The sequence below is a fragment of the Urtica dioica genome, chromosome 2, assembly GCF_054948205.1.
Source record: "Urtica dioica subsp. dioica isolate 48M chromosome 2, U.dioica_male_clone48M_v1_H2, whole genome shotgun sequence".
Lineage (NCBI taxonomy): Eukaryota > Viridiplantae > Streptophyta > Magnoliopsida > Rosales > Urticaceae > Urtica > Urtica dioica.
In genome coordinates, this window is record NC_142757.1 from 34,866,134 (window position 1) to 34,885,475 (window position 19,342).

A 19,342-nucleotide genomic window follows, 5' to 3' on the forward strand; every position below is an offset into this window, starting at 1 on the left:
ACATACCAAAAATTGGTAAATCGAATCATCGCAGACTTACTCGGGGTCACGAAGGAAGCATACATCGATAATCTACTGGTCAAAAGTCGAAAAATAAGCGATCATACCGAGGATCTAAGGAGGTCCTTTGAAATCCTAATAAAATTTCACATGAAACTTAACCCCTTAAAAGGCACTTTCGGTGTCTCTACATGTAAATTTTTAGGTTTCATCGTCCAGGAGCGAGGAATCGAAGTAAACCCCGAGAAGATAACAAATCCTCTGGATATGAGGCTACCTTGCAATATCAAAGAAGTCTAGAAACTGGCAGGATGCATCGCGACACTGAGTTGCTTCATCACAACACTTCTTCGACGCCTTGAGGGGCTCAAAAGAATTCGAGTGGACCGAGCAATGCAATGGGGATTTCGAGTATCTGAAGGATCATGTTGCTTGACCCCCAACCTTGAGAAATGTACAAGACAGGGAACTATCGGAAATCTATCAGAGCATGCCGTTAGCTCGGCACTAATAAAAAAATTATCATAATTTTTGGCACCCTTAAAATAGTTATTCACTAGGACAAAAGACGTTATCCGGTGCGACGAATGTCGCACCTAATGGTTTATTAGGTGCGACAATAGGTGCGACACTGTCGCACCTGATAACCCGTCGCAGAAGGTATTGGGTGCGACAAGTCGCACCTAATAGGTACCCCATTAGGTGCGACATTTTCAGGTGCGACTAATCGCACCTAATGCCCAAGTTATTTTCCTGCCAAATTTTATAGAATTGGCGGGTAATGGCATATCGGGTGCGACATGTCGCACCTGAAAGTTTTCGCGCCATGGTATTCGGTGCGACAATGTTGCACCCAATACGTTTGTTTAATTAAAAAAAATACAAAATTAAAAAAAGTAAATTAACAAAATAATATTAATTAAACAAAATTCTAAATGAATTAGAAATAATATTCTAAAAATAGAATTCTTAATTAAAAATACAAATTCTTTACAAAAAACGAAAAAAATGAATTCCTATTTTTTTTCTTATAAAACTTATCGATAGTAGAATTTCCTCTGCCGAATAAGTTGCCAGAACTTCGAGAACCGCTTCCTCGTCCTCGTCCACCGCTGCCTGACGCGCTGCCGCTCGTTCCGCCGCTTCCGTAAGGACGATCTCGCAAGTAATCCATAGAACCTGGCGTGGAACCTGGCGTGGAACCTGGCGTCTGCTGATCCGTCCCACCTGGTTGCGATGCAGGCGGAGGTTGAGGAGTCGTGGGAGGCTGGTTGTGCTGCTGGCTGAGGAAGGCGATCTGTTGCCGCATCAGTTGCAGCTCGGCTTGTTGGGCATCCATCTGAGCTCGCATCTCGGCAACCAATGGATCGGTCTGAGATGACGAACTTGACGAGCCTCCATCTAGCGTTTGGGCAACACCCAACGATGACCTTGGGATCGAAGGCCCTAAACCGACTTCCCAGTCTCTGCGCACTCCCAAAACATCGCGCATCGCGTACATCTCCGCATCTTCTTGGGAGATCACGATGTTTTGCTCCTCCGCTTGCCGCAAAATATCTATCGTCTGGGCGGTGACTTGATCCTTCAAAATAAAACCACAAAAAACTTATAAGATAAGAAGAAATAAAGTAATTAAATATAGTAAATAAAAAAAATTAACTTACGTATTGCGTCTTCGCGAAGTCCGTCGTCCACGATCCCTTAGCGTCCTGGTGTTTTTCTAACCATATCGCTAAAGCCGAGCCTATACTCCCATCTTCTCTTCGCTGTAATTTTTCAACATTAAAATATGAATCACATATATATTACATATTAATTTTAAGAGACTTACGTTCCTCGAGCGATGACCAAAAAAACTAAGCGAGCCTTGCCTCGCCTTCGTCTTCTTCATCTTCGAATTTTCCCGGTTGCGGAGAGATTTCGCCTGCAAGACATAAATACGTGAAGTTTAATTTTAAGAAATTCGAATAATCATCGGAAGTTCAACTCATACCTTATGCTCTGGCGAGTCGAACACCTCTATTGCTTTCAACCAGGCTTCCTGGTTGTAGCCATCGGGAGTTTCACTTTTAGCGAGGCCTTACTCCCGCAAAATGTTTTGAAGAAGAGCTGCGACAACCTCGACTTCTGGCCACGACGCATCCTCTTCGCATCGCGAATGATAGCCATATCAATCTCGTTGCGAATAGGATCTGCAGGCACAAGCTCGCCACTCTCGGGATGTGCATAAACGAAGTTATACTCGTTATGAATCGAGTTCATAAGAGCCGCCACACTCTGCGCAGGCACATGATTCCAGTCTGGGAGGTCGACTGGAATGGTACTCTTGATCAGGTTTCCTAATCGGTTTTGGAACGTCCCGATCAACGGATTTTGCTCCCTGACGTCTTGGTAGAACGCCTGCGCATTCTGATCGTAGCGAACTGTGTTCGCTCCAGGGGTCCCAACACGAGCTCTCGCAGAAACGACGCCAGTCGTTGGTCCCCGCTTCTTCCTCGGCATCTGCGGGGGGTCATGCTCTCCTCCTGATGGGTCCTGACCTGAAGTAGACATCCTGCAAAATGAATTGTAGTTAGTATTTTTAATTACTATGTAATTACTATTCGACGACTACGGTTATTACATGGTGTTAGTCATTCATCGTTGTCACTCGATGTAATGTTAGTATCGACATCAACATCGTCTCCCTCAAAAACGGCAAGCGCCTCATCTTCTTCACCCACTTCGTCATCATCTTCAACGACATTAACAAGCTCGGCCGTAGCAGTTTCGTGTCGATGATTAAGATGGTCGATATTTGACAATTCTATTGTCAATGGAATCGATGCTGAAGTGGTCGGATCAACTTCAGGAATGTCCCATATCCCACGTTGATTGCATTCCTGAACGATTTCCCATTCGCGACCCTTAACGAGATCTTGGATGTAAAACACTTGTTTCGCTTGAGTCGCGAGTATAAACGGCTCTTCTGGAAACCACTCTTTGGCGGTATACGAACTCGTTGCTCCGGTGGTCTTATCAACGTGCACTATACGTCCTGCATTGTACTTGTCACCATACCATATGCATTTGAACAGTACGACACGACAGTTATGTGTATAGTTCAGCACGATTACGTCTTCCATTCGACCGTAAAAGTTGAAGTCGTTCAGGGGCACACAAACACCGCTATTCTGGGTGATTCGTTGGTTATCACGACGACGAGTGATGAACTTCACGCCATTCACAAAGCAACTCGGATACTGATGAGCAATTTGCATAGATCCCGTAGACAACGCGTAAAGTTCTTCAGACACGTCGAAACCACTAACTTTCATGTCATAAATCTGGAATATACAAATTAAGATGATGTCATTAGCAATTTTAGTAGCAATTTTTCGCAAATGAATCCTTTCGGTTTACCTTTTTCGCAAACCAAATTTTGAATTCTTTTCTGTGCATTGCTTCGAGATCAGAATCTGCAGTTCCCGCTTCAGAGTTATTTTGTATAAGTTCCAAATGCTCACTGTTAACATTACGTAATTAGATGTAAATCAATGAGCTAGATTATGTACATATTTAAATGAAAGAATCCCTTACATCAAATACGGATCGATTTCTGGACAATTGGTAAAAATGTACCACTCCGCCTTCTCTTTTTGGTCGTCGTCTAAAACTATCGGCTTCATCATCCCGTAAGGCACACAGTTTTCAGATCGAAAAACACTAAGTTCCCGCACTTGAACTTCATCGACAGTTTTCTTATCTTCGAGATACCTTGCAACAAATGTCAATGCCTCTTCTACAACGTACGCTTCCGCAATGGAGCCTTCGGGTCTAGCTCTATTTCTGACAAATTGTTTTAACGTTCCAAGGTATCTCTCAATTGGGTACATCCATCGCATATGCACCGGACCGCCACACAACGCTTCATCTGGTAGATGAATTGTCACGTGAACCATGATCGTGAAAAAAGCTGGCGGAAATATCATCTCAAGCTTACACAATATCTCAATGATTGAATCTTGCGCTTTTTCGAGATCGTCCACTCTCAGGGTTCTAGAACTGATCAACTTGAAAAAGTTGCAGAGCTCTGAGATCGTCTCTTGTATCGGTTTTGGCACAAAAGGGCGAATACCATCAGCCAACAGCCTCTGCATGATCACGTGACAATCGTGCGACTTCAAACCTGTGAGTTTCCCGTCAGCAGTTACATTTTTCTTCAAATTTCCAGCGAGCCCGTCTGGGAATTTAACAGATTGAAGGAACTCGGTAAACCGGTGTCTCTGCTCAAGCGTTAACGTGTACGCTGCTGGCGGTTTGTACCACCCATTCCTTTGTTGTCTCAAGTGCAGAGAAGACTTGATTTTCAAGTCCATCAAGTCAAATCTCGACTTCTCCGTATCGTAGTTCTTCTTTTCCAAGCTGAGCATCGTCCCGAGAAGATTCTCGCACACGTTCTTCTCTATATGCATGACGTCCATGTTGTGCTTCAACTCCAATTCTGACCAGTAAGACAACTTATAAAAGATGCTCTTTTTGGTCCAATTCAATTCGCACTCAGCACGTTTTCGTTTACCGATATTCTTGCCGGTTTTCGTGGAAGACACACTAGTCAACTGATCGAGTATGTCTTGCGCAGTCAACTTGACAGGTTTCAGGCGCTTCTCGTGACGATTTACGTAGTGATCAGTGCTTTTCCTCAATCGGTGAGGCGTAGGCAAGAATCGACGATGGTCATAGTAGACAATCCTGTTTCTGATTTTCATAGATGGCGTCTCAATGTTGCACGTGGGGCAAGCAAGATACCCTTGGCCACTCCATCCCGACAAATACGATCGAGCCGGAAAGTCGTTTATCGTCCATAGAAGCGCGGCACGCAACCGAAACACTTCATCGTTCGCCCCGTCTCGCACTTGGAATCCATTATCCCACAATTCTTTCAGCTCTTCAACTAGTGGTTCTAAAAATACGTCCATGTCTTTTCCAGGTGAGCTCGGTCCAGGTATCAAAAGCGTTAGCATCAAGTACTCTTTTTTCATGCACAACCAAGGTGGCAAGTTGTACGCAGTTAGTACCACGGGCCACATACTATACGCTAGACTCATTTCCCCAAACGGGTTGAACCCATCAGAAGCTAGTCCCAGACGTACGTTACGAGGCTCTGCAGCGAAATTTGGGTGTCTCTCATCTAGATTCTTCCACGTCGAACTATCTGCCGGATGTCGCAAAACGCCTTCTTCTTTGACGCGATCTCGTTCATGCCACTGCATCTCAAGCGACGTGTGTCGAGAAGCGTACAATCGCTTCAATCGATCTTTCAAGGGAAAGTATCGTAATATCTTTTGTGATACATTCTTCCCCGTTGGCTTCCATCTGCTCTCATTGCAAATTGGGCACACTTCAGCTTTCTCGAGATCTTTTCGAAATAACACACAATTGTTGATGCACGCGTCAATCATATCGTATCCCATGCCGAAACGCTTCAGCTTCGCCTTTGCCTCGTAGTGTTTTTCCGGAATTCGATTACCAATTGGGTGAGACTTCCTCAAGAGCTGCAACAATTCTGTAAACGACTTATTCGTCCAATGGTTCGTGACTTTGATGTGCATCAACGAAACCAAGAACGACAAAGACGAAAACTCTTTGCACCCAGGGTACAATTCTGCTTCCAACTCAGCGAACAAATCTTCCACTTGCTCATCTGCACGCACTTCACTCGGAGTCGGATCCGTAAAATCGTCGAAGTCCTCGTGATCCATTATATCATGGAGAGCATCGTGCAATCCACCGACTCCTCTTTGGTTAGTCTCGTTGGCAGCTTCTATCATTCGACGTTCGCCGTGATGATACCATTCGGTGTATCCCGGAGTAAACCCCTTGTTCAAAAGGTGATTCTTTACGACCCCGATGTCCAGACATCTCACGTTATTGAAAGACTTACAAGGACAACGATAATGACCGTTTTCGTTCGGGAGTCTGCTTGCAACGCGGATAAACTCGTTAACCCCTGTTTTATATTGCAAACTCAACCGATTGTTCTCGGTAATCCAGTCCCTACTTGGATTTGACATTCTTCTGAATGAGACAGGAAATTGGGGGATAAAACTGAATCGTTAGAATTCATTTTGTAGGATTGAATTATTAGGAAATTGAGAGGTAAAATTGAGAGTGAATCGTTAATATTTGAAATTTAGAGTGAATTATTATGAAATTGAGAGTGATGAATTGTTAGGAAATTGATAGTGGATCGTTAATATTTGAAAGATTCGAGAGCGAATTTGTAAGAATGAAAGAGAAATTGTGATTGACATGTATTAATTTTGAAAAGTGGTTAGAATTCGTTAATATATACAAATTCACTACTGATTTCATTAACGAGTTAACCAATTTCGACAAATTAGTTAATTCGTTAAAATATATTATCAAAAGAGTTAATTTTCTTGAGAAATACGTTTTATTCTACCGAAAATTCGGCAGAGTTTCCCCTAAAATATTGACTAACCAAAATCTGCAATTAAAACAAAAACACATATATAACCAACCAAGACTATCTTATTAACCAAATTTTCAACAAATTGCAATCAACTTAAACAAATCAACTTAAACATTAAATTACACTAACCACGTTACTAATTAATTTAATATATTACTTTTAACTTAATTAATAATCTAATCTAACATGTTACACATTATTAAAAAAAATTGACTATTACAATATGCTACTATTTTATCAAAGTTATATTATCATTTAATCTAACATGTTACTATTTTTATATATATTACTAATTAATCTAACTAAACATATTACTAATTAATTAATTAATTAAACGTGTTAACACCTAATCAAAGTTATATTTTCATATATATTACTAATTAATCTATATGAAATAATCGAAAAATATTAAATAATCTATAAATATTAATAATTACAAATAACTAACGTTTTTCCGAGGCGACGACGGGGCTGCGAGACGACGGGGCTGCGGCGACGGGGCTGGTCGCGCCGGGGACGAGCGTTCAAAGAAACCACCGAACCTGAAACATTTCAAAGAAGAAAATTTTTAAACAACCATTACGTTCAAAGAAACCACCGAAGCTGAAACATTTCAAAACCAGACGGTGAATGGCGCGACGTACCTGGAGGACGGCGAGCTTCACGGCGTGGCGGGCTTCACGGCGTGGCGGGCTAGAGGCGGGGATGGTCGCGCCGGGGACGAGCGTCGGAGAGAGAGTCGGGCCTGGTCGGAGAGAGACAGAGTGAGATTGACGGAGAGAGAGTGAGACAGAGAGAGAGAGGGAGAGAGTGAGGCGTACCTGGAGGACGGCGAGCTTCACGGCGTGGCGGGCTGGTCGCGCCGGGACGAGCGTCGGGCTGGAGGCGTGGCTGGTGGCGCCGGGGACGAGCGTCGGGCGCTGGAGGCGGGGCTGGTGGCGCCGGGGACGAGCGTCAGGCTGGAGGCGGGGCTGGTGGCGCCGGGGACGAGCGTCGGAGAGAGAGAGAGAGAGAAGACAGAGTTAGAGAGTGAGAGAGTGAGGTTGGGCGAAGAAGAAGACGCTCGGGTATATAAATACCCTAAAACTATTAGGTGCGACATTGTCGCACCTAATAGTCATAAGTGTCGCACCTAATATGACTTTTAGGTGCGACACTGTCGCACCCAATGTGAAATTCCAGAACCCAAAACATTCGGGGGGAACTTCTGACCGTTTTAAATTTTTAAACCCATTAGGTGCGACATATGTCGCATCTAATACCATTGGGTGCGACTGGTGTCGCACCTAATAGTATCCGGTGCGACAATTTCATATCAGGTGCGACAACGTCGCACCGGATAGCCATAAACATCAGCGAAATTTTTAGGCGCATGGAAGACTATCAGGTGCGACATGTCGCACCTAATATGTTCTTAGGTGCGACATTTAGGTGCGACATGTCGCACCTAATACCCTTCCGCACCCAATATGTTAATTTGTAGTAGTGATTGCAATTCAAATAATTGGCTACGAAAAATTATATTAAACATTTGTGTAGGGCTAAAAATGCGTGTTTTCAGTAATAAGTTACCTCTTGCTATAGATGTGTTAGATTCGAGTACATGTACCCTTTTGTTGAATTGGTGATGATAGTGTTTCCTAGGAGTATAGCATCGGTTACGAGAAGTCTTATTGTAGTTTTCGATTATTTTCATGGTTTAATTATTGTATAACTTAGCTAGCTTGTGGACGAAAAAGTTTAATATCAACCCATCAAAGATTTAAGAAGGCTCTTTAAGATAATATCTCCTTTTGGTTCAAGCATACTGTCATAAACGTGACTTTTTGGTTCCGTTTAATCAATGGTAGTGTCAAAGTCTCAGAGTTCTTGCTACAACACATTGGTGATTTACGCAGGGAAATAGTAGCAAGCAGCTCTATTGGATTTTTGTAACATATGATAGACATCCACATCCTCTTGATCTGACTTAGTACCCTTTTTAGGAAGACACGAGTGGTGAGAACAATTTTATGCCTATCTATAGTCAGTAAGATTCATCAGTAATATGTCAAGATTATGTTTGTACCATCCGGATTTCTTATTCTAGAATAAGTTTGAATCAAGGATTTAAATTTTGAGGATTTTGGACTAGAATTCTTTTTTTAGAGTTTCGGCACTGGTATGTACAAAACCGAAATTTTCTTTGGATTCGAAGGAAACTCAGAAAGGAATCCTTCGACTTTCCTTCGTTCCGACATTATTAAGGGAATCCTTCCACTTTCTGGCAGTCTTTAGACAAATTCTCACTGCATTCCGATGGAAACTTATCTATAATTGGTCAAATATCGACAATTATGAAAATCTGATGATATTTAGTGTTTTCATGGAATTTATTGTTAGTTTGGATGATTTAGTTCAAATTCTTAGTTTCTTACTTCATTATTTTGATTTTGTACTTTGTATTGAACTATTAATTAGGTTTGTGTTGGATTTTTGTTAAACTTTTAGTGTAGATTTTTTCTATTTTTATCTTATGTTATGTATGAATGTTTTTTTTAAATATTTGTTCACTTCATTCCTCTCGATAAATACAGTATTAGACGGTATTCCACGACTGTAACGGTATCTTTAATGGTACATTTTATCCTTTCATTTTCTGTATTTCAAGGTAAATTACTGGCTTACCACCGGATATCAGCAAAATCTGAGTCTCGAAACGGTAATAGTAACGATATTTTGATCCTTGGTTTAAATTATTGATAAGGGAATTAATGACATAGATCAAAAATAATGATGCGAAGTAAATTTAGATAAATTTAACATTTGAAATGTGATTATTGTTAGTTTAAGACTTCCTCCAATATTTGACTAGATAATATACTAGTTTAGATCACCAAGAAAGTCCAATTGGGTCAGACCCATCCCGCCCGACCAGTAAAAAAATTGACCGTAGAGAATGAATCAAAGAAACTTAATTAGTTTAGGCTCATATATCTTGGCTCAAGAGAATCTCGCGAAGGTCAAACTTGAACGACAAGCTTGAAGTAATGGCTCGAATTAATAAAGTCATTATGATGTAAACAACTCATATTGAGTGACGTGTAATATTTTAGACGACGTTCAATTATTGAGTGTTGTCTAATTTTTCTTCTACAAAATCACGCGTGTCCAACAATACACAACACTTATGAAAACATCACCAAGCAAAAAAAAAAAAAATTGAAGTGCCGTTGATTAACTTAAGTGATTTTTGGATGCCGTTAATTTGTGGCAGTGAGTGTAGTCAGCAAGATGTCACAACATGTTGCAGAATGCGTGACATTTGGCATAAGTTTTTTGTTTTTGTTTTTGTTTTTGTTTTTTTCTTTTTTCGTTTAAATGACCCAACATCACCCTAACAACACTAATTAGTACTTTTGACAATGTAGAAGACAAAAAGAATAATAAATGTAAAATATTATCCATTAAGATAAAATATGTGTTTCTCGAAAAAAAAGGATAGAATATGTGTACAAGGTTTTTATCTCCAACACGATAGGAATATGAGATGACCAGGTTTCTTTCAGTGAAAGCTATGATTGTACTTCTTTCACTTTATTTTTATTTTCACTGTATTTCACTCAACTCAATCTTGATATATTGTATTTCTACGATGATAAACTCTGTCTTTATCACTTTTTTGGACACAAGTGGAAAGACCGGTGATTAAAGAAGTACTTGCACTGTCACTTTTTCTCTATTTTTTTTTTTTACTTTTTAACGGTTTTTCCATTCGAAAGATGTTTATTCGCAACGCAACTTAGATCTCATTATTAATACATGTGTTTTCTCCATTGTGGAAACTTCTCAACTACTAAACTACGTTGAGTGTACCTTTTTTTATTATTATTTTAATTTACTTAAATCAATTTAGAAGTTAGCAACTACGAGATTATAGTGTTTTCACGTAAAATTATAGCGCTTAATCCTTACATGTTGTACACGTATAATGAATATTAAATCTAACGACAAGATATATATATATATATATATATATATATATATATATATATAATACATAATTACAACGTAATTCAATAATTTATTGACCTGTGAAATGTATATAATATATAATCATATTTACAATTTGCTATTTAACCATTTTTAGTAAATATTTGATAAATAGTCATAAGGTAATATTTATCAAATATATATTTATTATAAGTTATTTACGAAATTAGAAGAGCAAACTTGGGAATTGTAGATCATCCATATTCTTCCCATCATCATTTATGGCTATTTACTAAAATTGATTATATAGCAATTTAAAAGTGTAAATATTACTAATTTGCTAATTATTTAATAAATCTATTGGTTTCGGTACATCACGTGTTCTTTATCCCTGCGTGCAAACATGTCACTTGGCATCTATAAAAGGGTGAAATATAAATTATTCCAGAATGCATTTTACTAGCCCACATTACAGAGAGAGAGAGAGAGAGAGAGAGAGAGAGAGAGAGAGAGAGAGAGAGAGAGAGAGAGAGAGAGAGAGAGAGAGAGAGAGATGGTGGCTGAACTCCCACCGAGCGTGAAAGAGCTATGGAAAGAGTGGAACATAAGGAGCATAATTCTGTTCAGCCTGGGGCTGCAGACATTTCTGATATTTGTGGCCCCGGCTAAGCCGATCTTATACCTTCTGTGGACGGCGTACTTGCTGGCGGACTGGGCCGCCAACTTCGCGGTGGGCCACATCTCGAGCTGGCAGAACGATTCGGGCTCAGACAATCACCATTTCTTCGAGAAGCACAAGAGCGACATCATCAAGGCCTTCCTGTGATGTATGAATTTTTACTCTAATAAATACGTTCAGACAGCGCTTAGACACACACACGCTCTCTCTTTCTCTCTCTCTCTCTCTCTCTCTCTCTCTCTCTCTCTCTCTCTCTCTCCCTCTCTCTCTCTCTCTCTCTATATATATATATATATATATAGAGAGAGAGAGAGAGAGAGAGAGAGAGGACCATTTTTGTATAATCTTGGCGAAGTATGAATAAATATGGGCATTTATTATGCTTGAAGCGAAAAAGTGGAAAATTTTAGTTCCAAAAAAAATAATTATGCCGCGTGGCTCATACACCAGCAACATTCACGACCTCTATGTCTTGCAAGATATTGAATTTGGGCCCATCGAGATAAATCAAATGGCCCAATATTTTTCTAAGAAATCAGAAAACCTTAACGGTACAATAATCACCATAAGCATGCGCTTCCAGGTACCGCAGTCACTTCCAGTTCTTTTTACGAAATCGAAAGGTTCAAAGACCATAAATTATGTCCCCTTTCGATACCGACGTCCATGTTTAAGCATAAACTACATAATTTACACAACTCGCAAGTATCGAAAATGGAGAAACATTTTGAAGCAATTTGAATGGAGGATAATGCACTATGGATCAGGCACTTGTTTGGCCTCATCACTCAGGTTTTCATTCTCCACGCACTTACTATATATACCGTACCATAACATGCTTAACTAATTTAGCATTGGATGCATAGATGGCTAACTTCTATCTAGCTAAGTGGCAGCGGAGATGCTCTTATGTATAAATAGAAAATTTAATCAAGCATAATAATAATAATAATAATAATAATAATAATATGTTAGGTTCTAGCGACGGTGTACGTGTTCATCCAAACGATCCCGGACAACGAGCTTGTGATCCCGACAACTCTGATGATCATGCATGGCCGGGATAATAAAGTACACCGAGCGGACATGATCTCTATACCTAGCTAGCCTTAATAGCTTTCGCGATTCTCTCCTCCAGAACCCCGACCCAGGCCCAAATTATGCCAAACTCATGGAGGAGTACTCCTAAGAAGGCCGCAAGGCTCCCGACCCGCATTGATATGACCCCCGAGCCCATCAAGGACCTCGAGGCCTTTTCCATTGACGTCCAGATCCCAGAGCTCAAAGAGATCGACATCGTCAACTACGCATACTATTACTACCTTGTCTTCCGCGGCCTCATTGTCGATAGGCTCTTCAGTTTCAGCGAGCGGAACGAGAGCCACGAGTTCTTCCTGCGCCGGTATGCTGAATTTTGGGATTCACATTTGATTGGCTACTTTAAAAATAAAGTAATTAGCAAATTAGTCATATTTACACTTTTAAATTACTATTTAGTCAACTTTTAGTAAATATTTAGTAAATAGCCACGTCTACGTATTTACACCCTTAAATTGACTAAAATACCTCATTTTATTTCCCGCTCAATGTGTAAATAAAATGGGGTATTTTAGTCAATTTACGGGTGTAAATACGTGAACATGATTATTTACCAAATATTTATTAAAATTTGTTAAATAGTCTAAAAGTGTAAATATGACTATATATATAATTGAACATTTAAAAATAGTAGGAATTGAAACAGCATGATTTAAAAATAGAACCTTTCTGCTTTGTTTCCGTAGCCTTCTCAAGAAATAGTTTGGCTAATAATTAAAAATTAGCTCTTATTATTAACTAAACTGGCACATCATCAAATCAAATTGGCTAATTTTTTATCCTAACCATATTATTGATTGGGTAATTTTTAATTACTAATCAAAAGTTGCTATAACGTAATTGAAAAGTTTTATGCAGCTTAAATATTTAGCTATAAATTTGTAATTTTATTCTGTAAAATATAGTTAAAAAATGAGAAATGAACCGAAACCGTACCTTTATGCTCAGGGACCCCGTGGTGGCCTTTAGGGTTTTGGAGGTAGAGCTAAACTTCATGTATGAAGCCTTGTTCACTAAAGTTGTCGTGGTCCACACCTCAGTCGGCTACGTTTTCCGGTCCATCGCCTATGCCACGGTGATCGCCACGCTGGCGATCTTCTCCAAACTCGACAAGGACGGGTACGAGCCTTTTGACGTGTGGGCGACCTACTTGTTTCTCTATGGGGCGATAGCCCTCGATGTGATAGCCATGTTCATGGTAATCTTTTTGGACTGGACGGTCGTGAGTCTCCAGAAGTACCTCAAGAAACGGGACACGTTTTTGGAGAAACTATTCACGGGCTTCTTGAGGCTCATAGACTCAGCTGGATCCCCAAAGGGAATGGCGAAAAGAGATCTTGTTTTGGCGGTGTATTAAGGAAGTTAATGTATCGTCGCTGGTCGGAGACTGTCTTGGGGTACAATCTCATTACGTACTGCCTGAAGGAAAACCCGGATTTCTATTCCCGAGGAGATACTGCTTTGGATACCAAGTTCATAGTCTCCTCATACCACGCGGCCAAGCACGTGTACAAGACTCTAACGAAGAAGGTGCAATGGATGATTGACCAGGCTATCGACTACTTGGGAGTGAGAAATGTTGTGGACGAGTGGAATTACGCCAAGGCCACCAAATTTTCCGACAGGATGTGGAGCTTCGTGTACGAGGAGATCAAGGGCAAGGCCAGCGAGGCGGAGGATCTCGAGACCATAATGCAGATATTTGAGGCGAAAGGGACGTACGTCCTCGAGGAGGGGAAGTGGCTAGGATGTGACGCCAAGAGACTCGTAATACGATCGAAACCCTAGAGCCGATAACAAAAGACTAAAAGGACCATACTAACGGTTCATTAGTAAGGGTAAAAAGGAAAAAAGCTAAGCTAACTTCAGAAATAAGCTAAACTTAATATACCAGTTAACTAATTACAAATGCAATGTCTCAATTCCAATACTCCCCCTCAAGTTGGACGATATATGTTCTTGAGAGTCAGCTTGGACATAAAAGACCTCAATGTCGGAGCTGGAAGAGGCTTTGTAAATATATCAGCCAATTGGTGTTGAGAACGAACTGGTAAAAGCTTTAGAGTACCCCGCTGCACATGATCCCGGACAAAATAAAGATCGATCTCTATATGTTTTGTCCTTTCATGAAATGCAGGGTTCGAAGCAATATACACAGCTTCTTGGTTGTCGCAAAACAAAATTGTTGGACTAGTCATTGTGACCTGAAAATCTTTTAACAGTTGTTGCAACCACACAAGCTCACTAGTCACCGCCGCCAAGGCCCTGTACTCTGCTTCTGCTGAAGACCTGGAAACCGTGCTTTACTTCTTAGACTTCCACACAACCAAAGATTCTCCTATGAACATGCAATATCCAGACACCGATCTTCTTGTATCCAAGCATCCACCCCAATCAGCATAGGAGAATCCTCTGAGCTATGTAGATGACTTGGCAGGAAACAACAAACCTTGTCCTGGACTTCCCTTAATGTATCTTAAAAGATTATGCACAGCCTGTAAGTGCAAATCACGTGGAGCCTGTAAATATTGACTCAAAGCATTCACAGAGAAAGTGATATCAGGTCTCGAGATAGTCAGATATAAAAGCCTTCCAATCAAACTCCTATAATGAGTAATATCATCTAATAAGACACCCTCTTCTGAGTTCAAAGAAATTCATGGGTTCATAGGAGTAGAGACAGGCTTAGAATCTAGAAAACCATAATCATCCAAAATTTGTAAAGCATACTGGCGTTGACTCAACACAATACCAAGACCTGACTTAGCAATTTCCATTCCAAGAAAAAACTTAAGAGGTCCTAAGTCCCTCAGTTTAAATCTTGAATGTAAGAAAGCTTTGGTCTCATCTATGGCAACAACACTTGGTCCTGCAATACTGATATCATCAACATATAACAGTACAAGAACCAAGTTGTCCTTAGATCCACGTGTAAATAAGGAATAATCACACCTGGATTGAGTGAAACCAAAGGAAATGATGGCCTCCGTGCAGGTGATATTCCACTGCCTCGAAGCTTGCTTAAGTCCATATATTGACTTATGAAGGTTACAGACTTTTTTGGCAGATCCTTTTCCTTCCTCCCCCTGTCTATCATACCCTAAAGGTAGATCCATATAGACTTCTTCAAGCAATTCTCCATTTAGAAAGGCATTATTTATGTCTAATTGTGCAAGGAACCAATTATGTGAAGCAGATAAAGCCAATAAAACTTTGACAGTGGTTAACTTTGCAACCGGAGAAAAGGTGTCGACAAAATCTACTCCTTCTACCTGGTTATAACCCTTTGCCACTAAACGTGCTTTGTTACGAGCAAGGGAGCCATCTGCATTAAACTTGTTTGTAAAAACCCATCTGCAACCAATAGGCTTTTTACCACTTGGCAGATCAACAATAAACCAAGTTCTATTTTCTTCCATAGCTTCAAGTTCTGTTCTCATTGCTTCTCTCCAATTAGCATGTTGACATGCTTGATGGTAATATTGAGGCTGGTAATGACTAGAAACAGACATAACAAAACTTTGAAAATTGGCAGACAAATTTTGATATGCACAATACCTAGAAATGTTATGTGAAGATGGAGCTTTAACACCTGATTTTGCACATGTAACGTTGCAATGGTAGTCACTTAGTCGTGTTGGAGGTGCTCTTGGCCTGTTTGAACGCCTGAAAGGCATGATAGCATCAACAGGTCTATTAGTTGCAGCCTCAATAGAAGTGGATTGTTGATTTGTAGTTTCTAAATCCATGCTTGTGTTGGGAGCTCTATCATTACTTGTGAGAGACTCATCTCTAGTATCCTGAATACGATTTGCTGACATAGTAACTGACAAATGAAGATCAGGCAAAGGAAAAACGATGTATGGGAAAGGATCAATAGGGGCAAAGTCAGATTTAATATTGTGGAAAGGAAAAATATTTTCATGAAAAACCACATCTCGAGATATAAAAATATCCCGAGTGGTCAAGTCAAGTAATTTGTATCCCTTAACACCGGGTGTGTATCCAATGAAGACACACTTCCTTGCCCTTGGTTGGAACTTAGTACGATGAGCCTGTAAAGTAGAAGCAAAGGTTAGGCATCCAAAAACTCTCAAAAAATTGTAATCAACTTCCTTTTTGAACAAAACTTCATAAGGACATTTATGAGATAAAAGAGGGGTAGGTGTTCTATTAATGAGATACACCGCTGTCATGACACAATCAAACCAATAGGCAATAGGAATTTGAGATTGAAAATATAGAGATCAAGCTACATTAATAAGTGCTGATGTTTCCTCTCCACAACAGAATTTTGTTGTGGAGTTTCAACACATGAAAATTGATGTAGAATCCCCATTTTAGAGAAGAAATCAGAAAATATGAGATCTTTGGCGTTATCAGATCTGAAGTGCTTGATAGAACAAGAGAAATGGTTAGTGATCATAGAGAAAAAACGAGGAATGATCTTGTGAACATCAGCCTTATTTTTCATGAGATAAATCCAACAAAATCTGCTACAATCATCAACAAGGGTAAGGAAAAAACGAAAACCATTATACGAAGTGACTGAGTACGCTCCCCAAATATCACAATGGACAAGATCAAAGATGCTTTCAGACAATCTATTGTTATTCTGAAAAGGAAATCTCCTTTGTTTAGCAAGGGGACATATGTAACAAAGATCAATCTTATTGCTAGGAATGTAAGACAGTTTATGTTTAATAGACTCTAGACGCTTAAAAGACAAGTGGCCAAGCCTGTGGTGCCATATGTGTGCAGATATGACATTGATAGGACATGAAGATTCTTTTGTAACCACATATAGCCCATCTTGTGCTCTACCATTGCCAATCATCTTCCCATTCTTCATATCATGTATATCAGCACAATCTTGTGTAAAGGAAACAATAATAGATGGATTATGTGTCAAGCAATGTACTGACATTAAATTGAATTTAAAGTCATGAAGAGATAAGGCATTCTTGAGCACAAGATCTTTGCTAATGAAGATATCACCACAATAAAAAACCGGTATAACTGAGTGGTTAGGTAAGGTAACAGTAGAGTTATATAACTTCTTCATGTCATGGAAAAGAGATTTGTTATTGCAAATATGCCTTGAGGCTCCAGAATCAAGAATCCAACGAGTGCTAAAATTAGAGACACAACCTGAATCTGTATTTAAACAGCATAAACCGGGGTTGGCAGATGTCAGGTTGATGTTGGTATGACCTTCAGGATTCATTGGACTCATGAGCTGATTGCAGAGCATGCTGATGATCTGATGAATCTGGTCATTGGTCAAATTCTGTGTAGAGTTGGTCTTGATCTCTGGTTTGTCTTCTTGAACGTTGAGAGTTCCTTCTGCCAGATTAGCCTGATTTCTTGGCTTTGGATTGTAACCAGGCGGGAATCCATGGAGTTTGTAGCACTTGTCAATAGTGTGCACTGTCATCTTGCAGTGTGTGCACACGAGCCGATCTCTCTTGTTGGATTTCCTTTGATCATTGATCGCCATTGCCATTGGATTTGATTGTTCTGGTGCATAATTGTCAGAACTCACGGATCGTTGCTTCTCATCTTGGCACACCATAGAGAAAACCTTGTTGATATGTGGAAGAGGATCCATGAGTAGGATTTGGCCACGAACGGTGTTGAAAGCGTCATTCAGCCCCATGAGAAATTTCATGACATATTCTCCATTGATGAAATTGACCAATTCCTTTGATCCTCCACATGTGCAGGTACACGGTCGTTTGTAATTGCTCAATTCTTCCCAAAGAATCTTGAGCTTTGTGTAGTAAACACCAACAGTCATCTGATCCTGCGTGAGACTCATAATTTCTCGCCTGAGTTCGAAGATTCTAGGGCCGTTGCTCTGCTCGTACCTCTCCTGAAGATCCTTCCAGATGTCCATGGCTGAGTCGCCATAGGTAACACAAGAGGCAATTTCTTTAGAGCGGGAATTAAGAATCCACGCGATGAGAATGTTGTTATTGCGCATCTAGGAATTCAGATGATTGAGATTAGAACCGTCAGGCTTCGAAATTGATCCATCAATGAACCCTAGCTTGTTCTTGATTTGGAGAGCCATCCTCATCGATCGGCTCCAAGATTGGTAGTTCTCGCCATTCATTTGATGTGTAACCAAGACCATTCCTGGTGAATCAGTGTGATGCAAGAAGAAAGGATCAACGACATCGTCGATCGAGGTTTTCCGAGATGTAACTCCACTCGACGAGAGATCTCCGGTCAAGGTTTCATCGGCCGACATTTTACCGAAAGGATGAAAGAGGAGAGATGGAGAAGAAGAGATTTAGGTTATCACAGAGTTCCGATCAGGATTGATTCGCGGAGAATCGCTCTGATACCATAATACGATCGAAACCCTAGAGAGAGTTTCAAAGAAGAAGATGAATAAAGCTCGAATTGAGAAAAGTGAATCTGAACTTCATTAACATTCAAAGAAAAGAATACAGAGTATATAAACGAGGTCAAACATCTGGCCGATAACAAAAGACTAAAAGGACCCTACTAACGGTTCATTAGTAAGGGTAAAAAGGGAAAAGCTAAGCTAACTTAAGAAATAAGCTAAACTTAATACACTTAACTAATTACAAATGCAATGCCTCAATTCCAATAACTCGCACCCTATATTAATGATGTGGCTTATGACGAGGGCCTCCTTCTGTGGCACATCGCCACTGAGCTTTGCTACCAAGAAGATTCCAAAACGGCCCTGGTATTGACAACAATTCAAAGTCTGGATTTTTTTTTAATTTTTTTATGAAGTAGTCTTTTTTGGGCATTATTTTCTCCCTGTGCATATTGAGCACCCTGTTAACTAGTGATGATATGTTACAAAATGTCATTATAATGGTTTCATAGAGTACGAAGCCGGAGCAGGAGGAGGAGCAGAAGCGGAATCTTTTTCTTTTTATCTATACATATTATTTTAAATTCAGTCTGGAGGAAGAGACTATATATATATAATGTTATGCTGTTTACTGAGTTGGGAAAGTTCTAGTTTATGTTATTATTATTAGAACCAAAACTTTTAAGGGCATGTTTGGTTGGGAACAAAATGTGGGAATGGAATGGAATGAATTCATAAAACTTACCATTCTTATGTTTGG

At 40.0% G+C, this 19,342-nt stretch overlaps 2 protein-coding genes across 2 annotated transcripts; both read right to left on the minus strand.

The window, feature by feature from the left end:
• Positions 1-367: 367 nt before the first annotated feature.
• On the minus strand, positions 368-10,709 carry LOC149404540 (uncharacterized). Its single transcript, XM_089607569.1, has 6 exons — positions 10,688-10,709; positions 1,994-2,079; positions 1,832-1,924; positions 1,665-1,766; positions 1,075-1,582; positions 368-444 (listed from the first exon to the last, which is right to left on the minus strand). The coding sequence occupies exons 1-6, from the start codon at positions 10,707-10,709 to the stop codon at positions 368-370; spliced, it is 888 nt and encodes a 295-aa protein (XP_089463695.1).
• A 5,479-nt stretch (positions 10,710-16,188) lies between these two features.
• On the minus strand, positions 16,189-18,480 carry LOC149404541 (uncharacterized). Its single transcript, XM_089607570.1, has 4 exons — positions 18,240-18,480; positions 17,324-18,125; positions 17,150-17,206; positions 16,189-16,279 (listed from the first exon to the last, which is right to left on the minus strand). Exons 1-4 carry the CDS (start codon positions 18,478-18,480, stop codon positions 16,189-16,191), a joined length of 1,191 nt encoding a protein of 396 aa, XP_089463696.1.
• Between the last annotated feature and the right edge of the window lie 862 nt (positions 18,481-19,342).

Excerpts from the sequence above, each read along its gene's own strand:
- LOC149404540 (XM_089607569.1), bottom strand. The coding sequence starts at position 10,709 with ATGGATGATCTACAATTCCCAA. Across the intron at positions 1,767-1,831 it reads TTGGTCATCGCTCGAGGAAC|CGAAGAGAAGATGGGAGTAT; the intron begins GTAAGTCTCTTA and ends GAAAAATTACAG. Across the intron at positions 1,583-1,664 it reads ACTTCGCGAAGACGCAATAC|GATCAAGTCACCGCCCAGAC; the intron begins GTAAGTTAATTT and ends TTTATTTTGAAG.
- LOC149404541 (XM_089607570.1), bottom strand. The coding sequence starts at position 18,480 with ATGTCGGCCGATGAAACCTTGACCGGAGATCTCTCGTCGAGTGGAGTT. Across the intron at positions 18,126-18,239 it reads ATCAATTTCGAAGCCTGACG|CCATGGACATCTGGAAGGAT; the intron begins GTTCTAATCTCA and ends ATGGCGACTCAG. Across the intron at positions 17,207-17,323 it reads CTTGATTCTGGAGCCTCAAG|CAAAGATCTTGTGCTCAAGA; the intron begins GCATATTTGCAA and ends TATCTTCATTAG.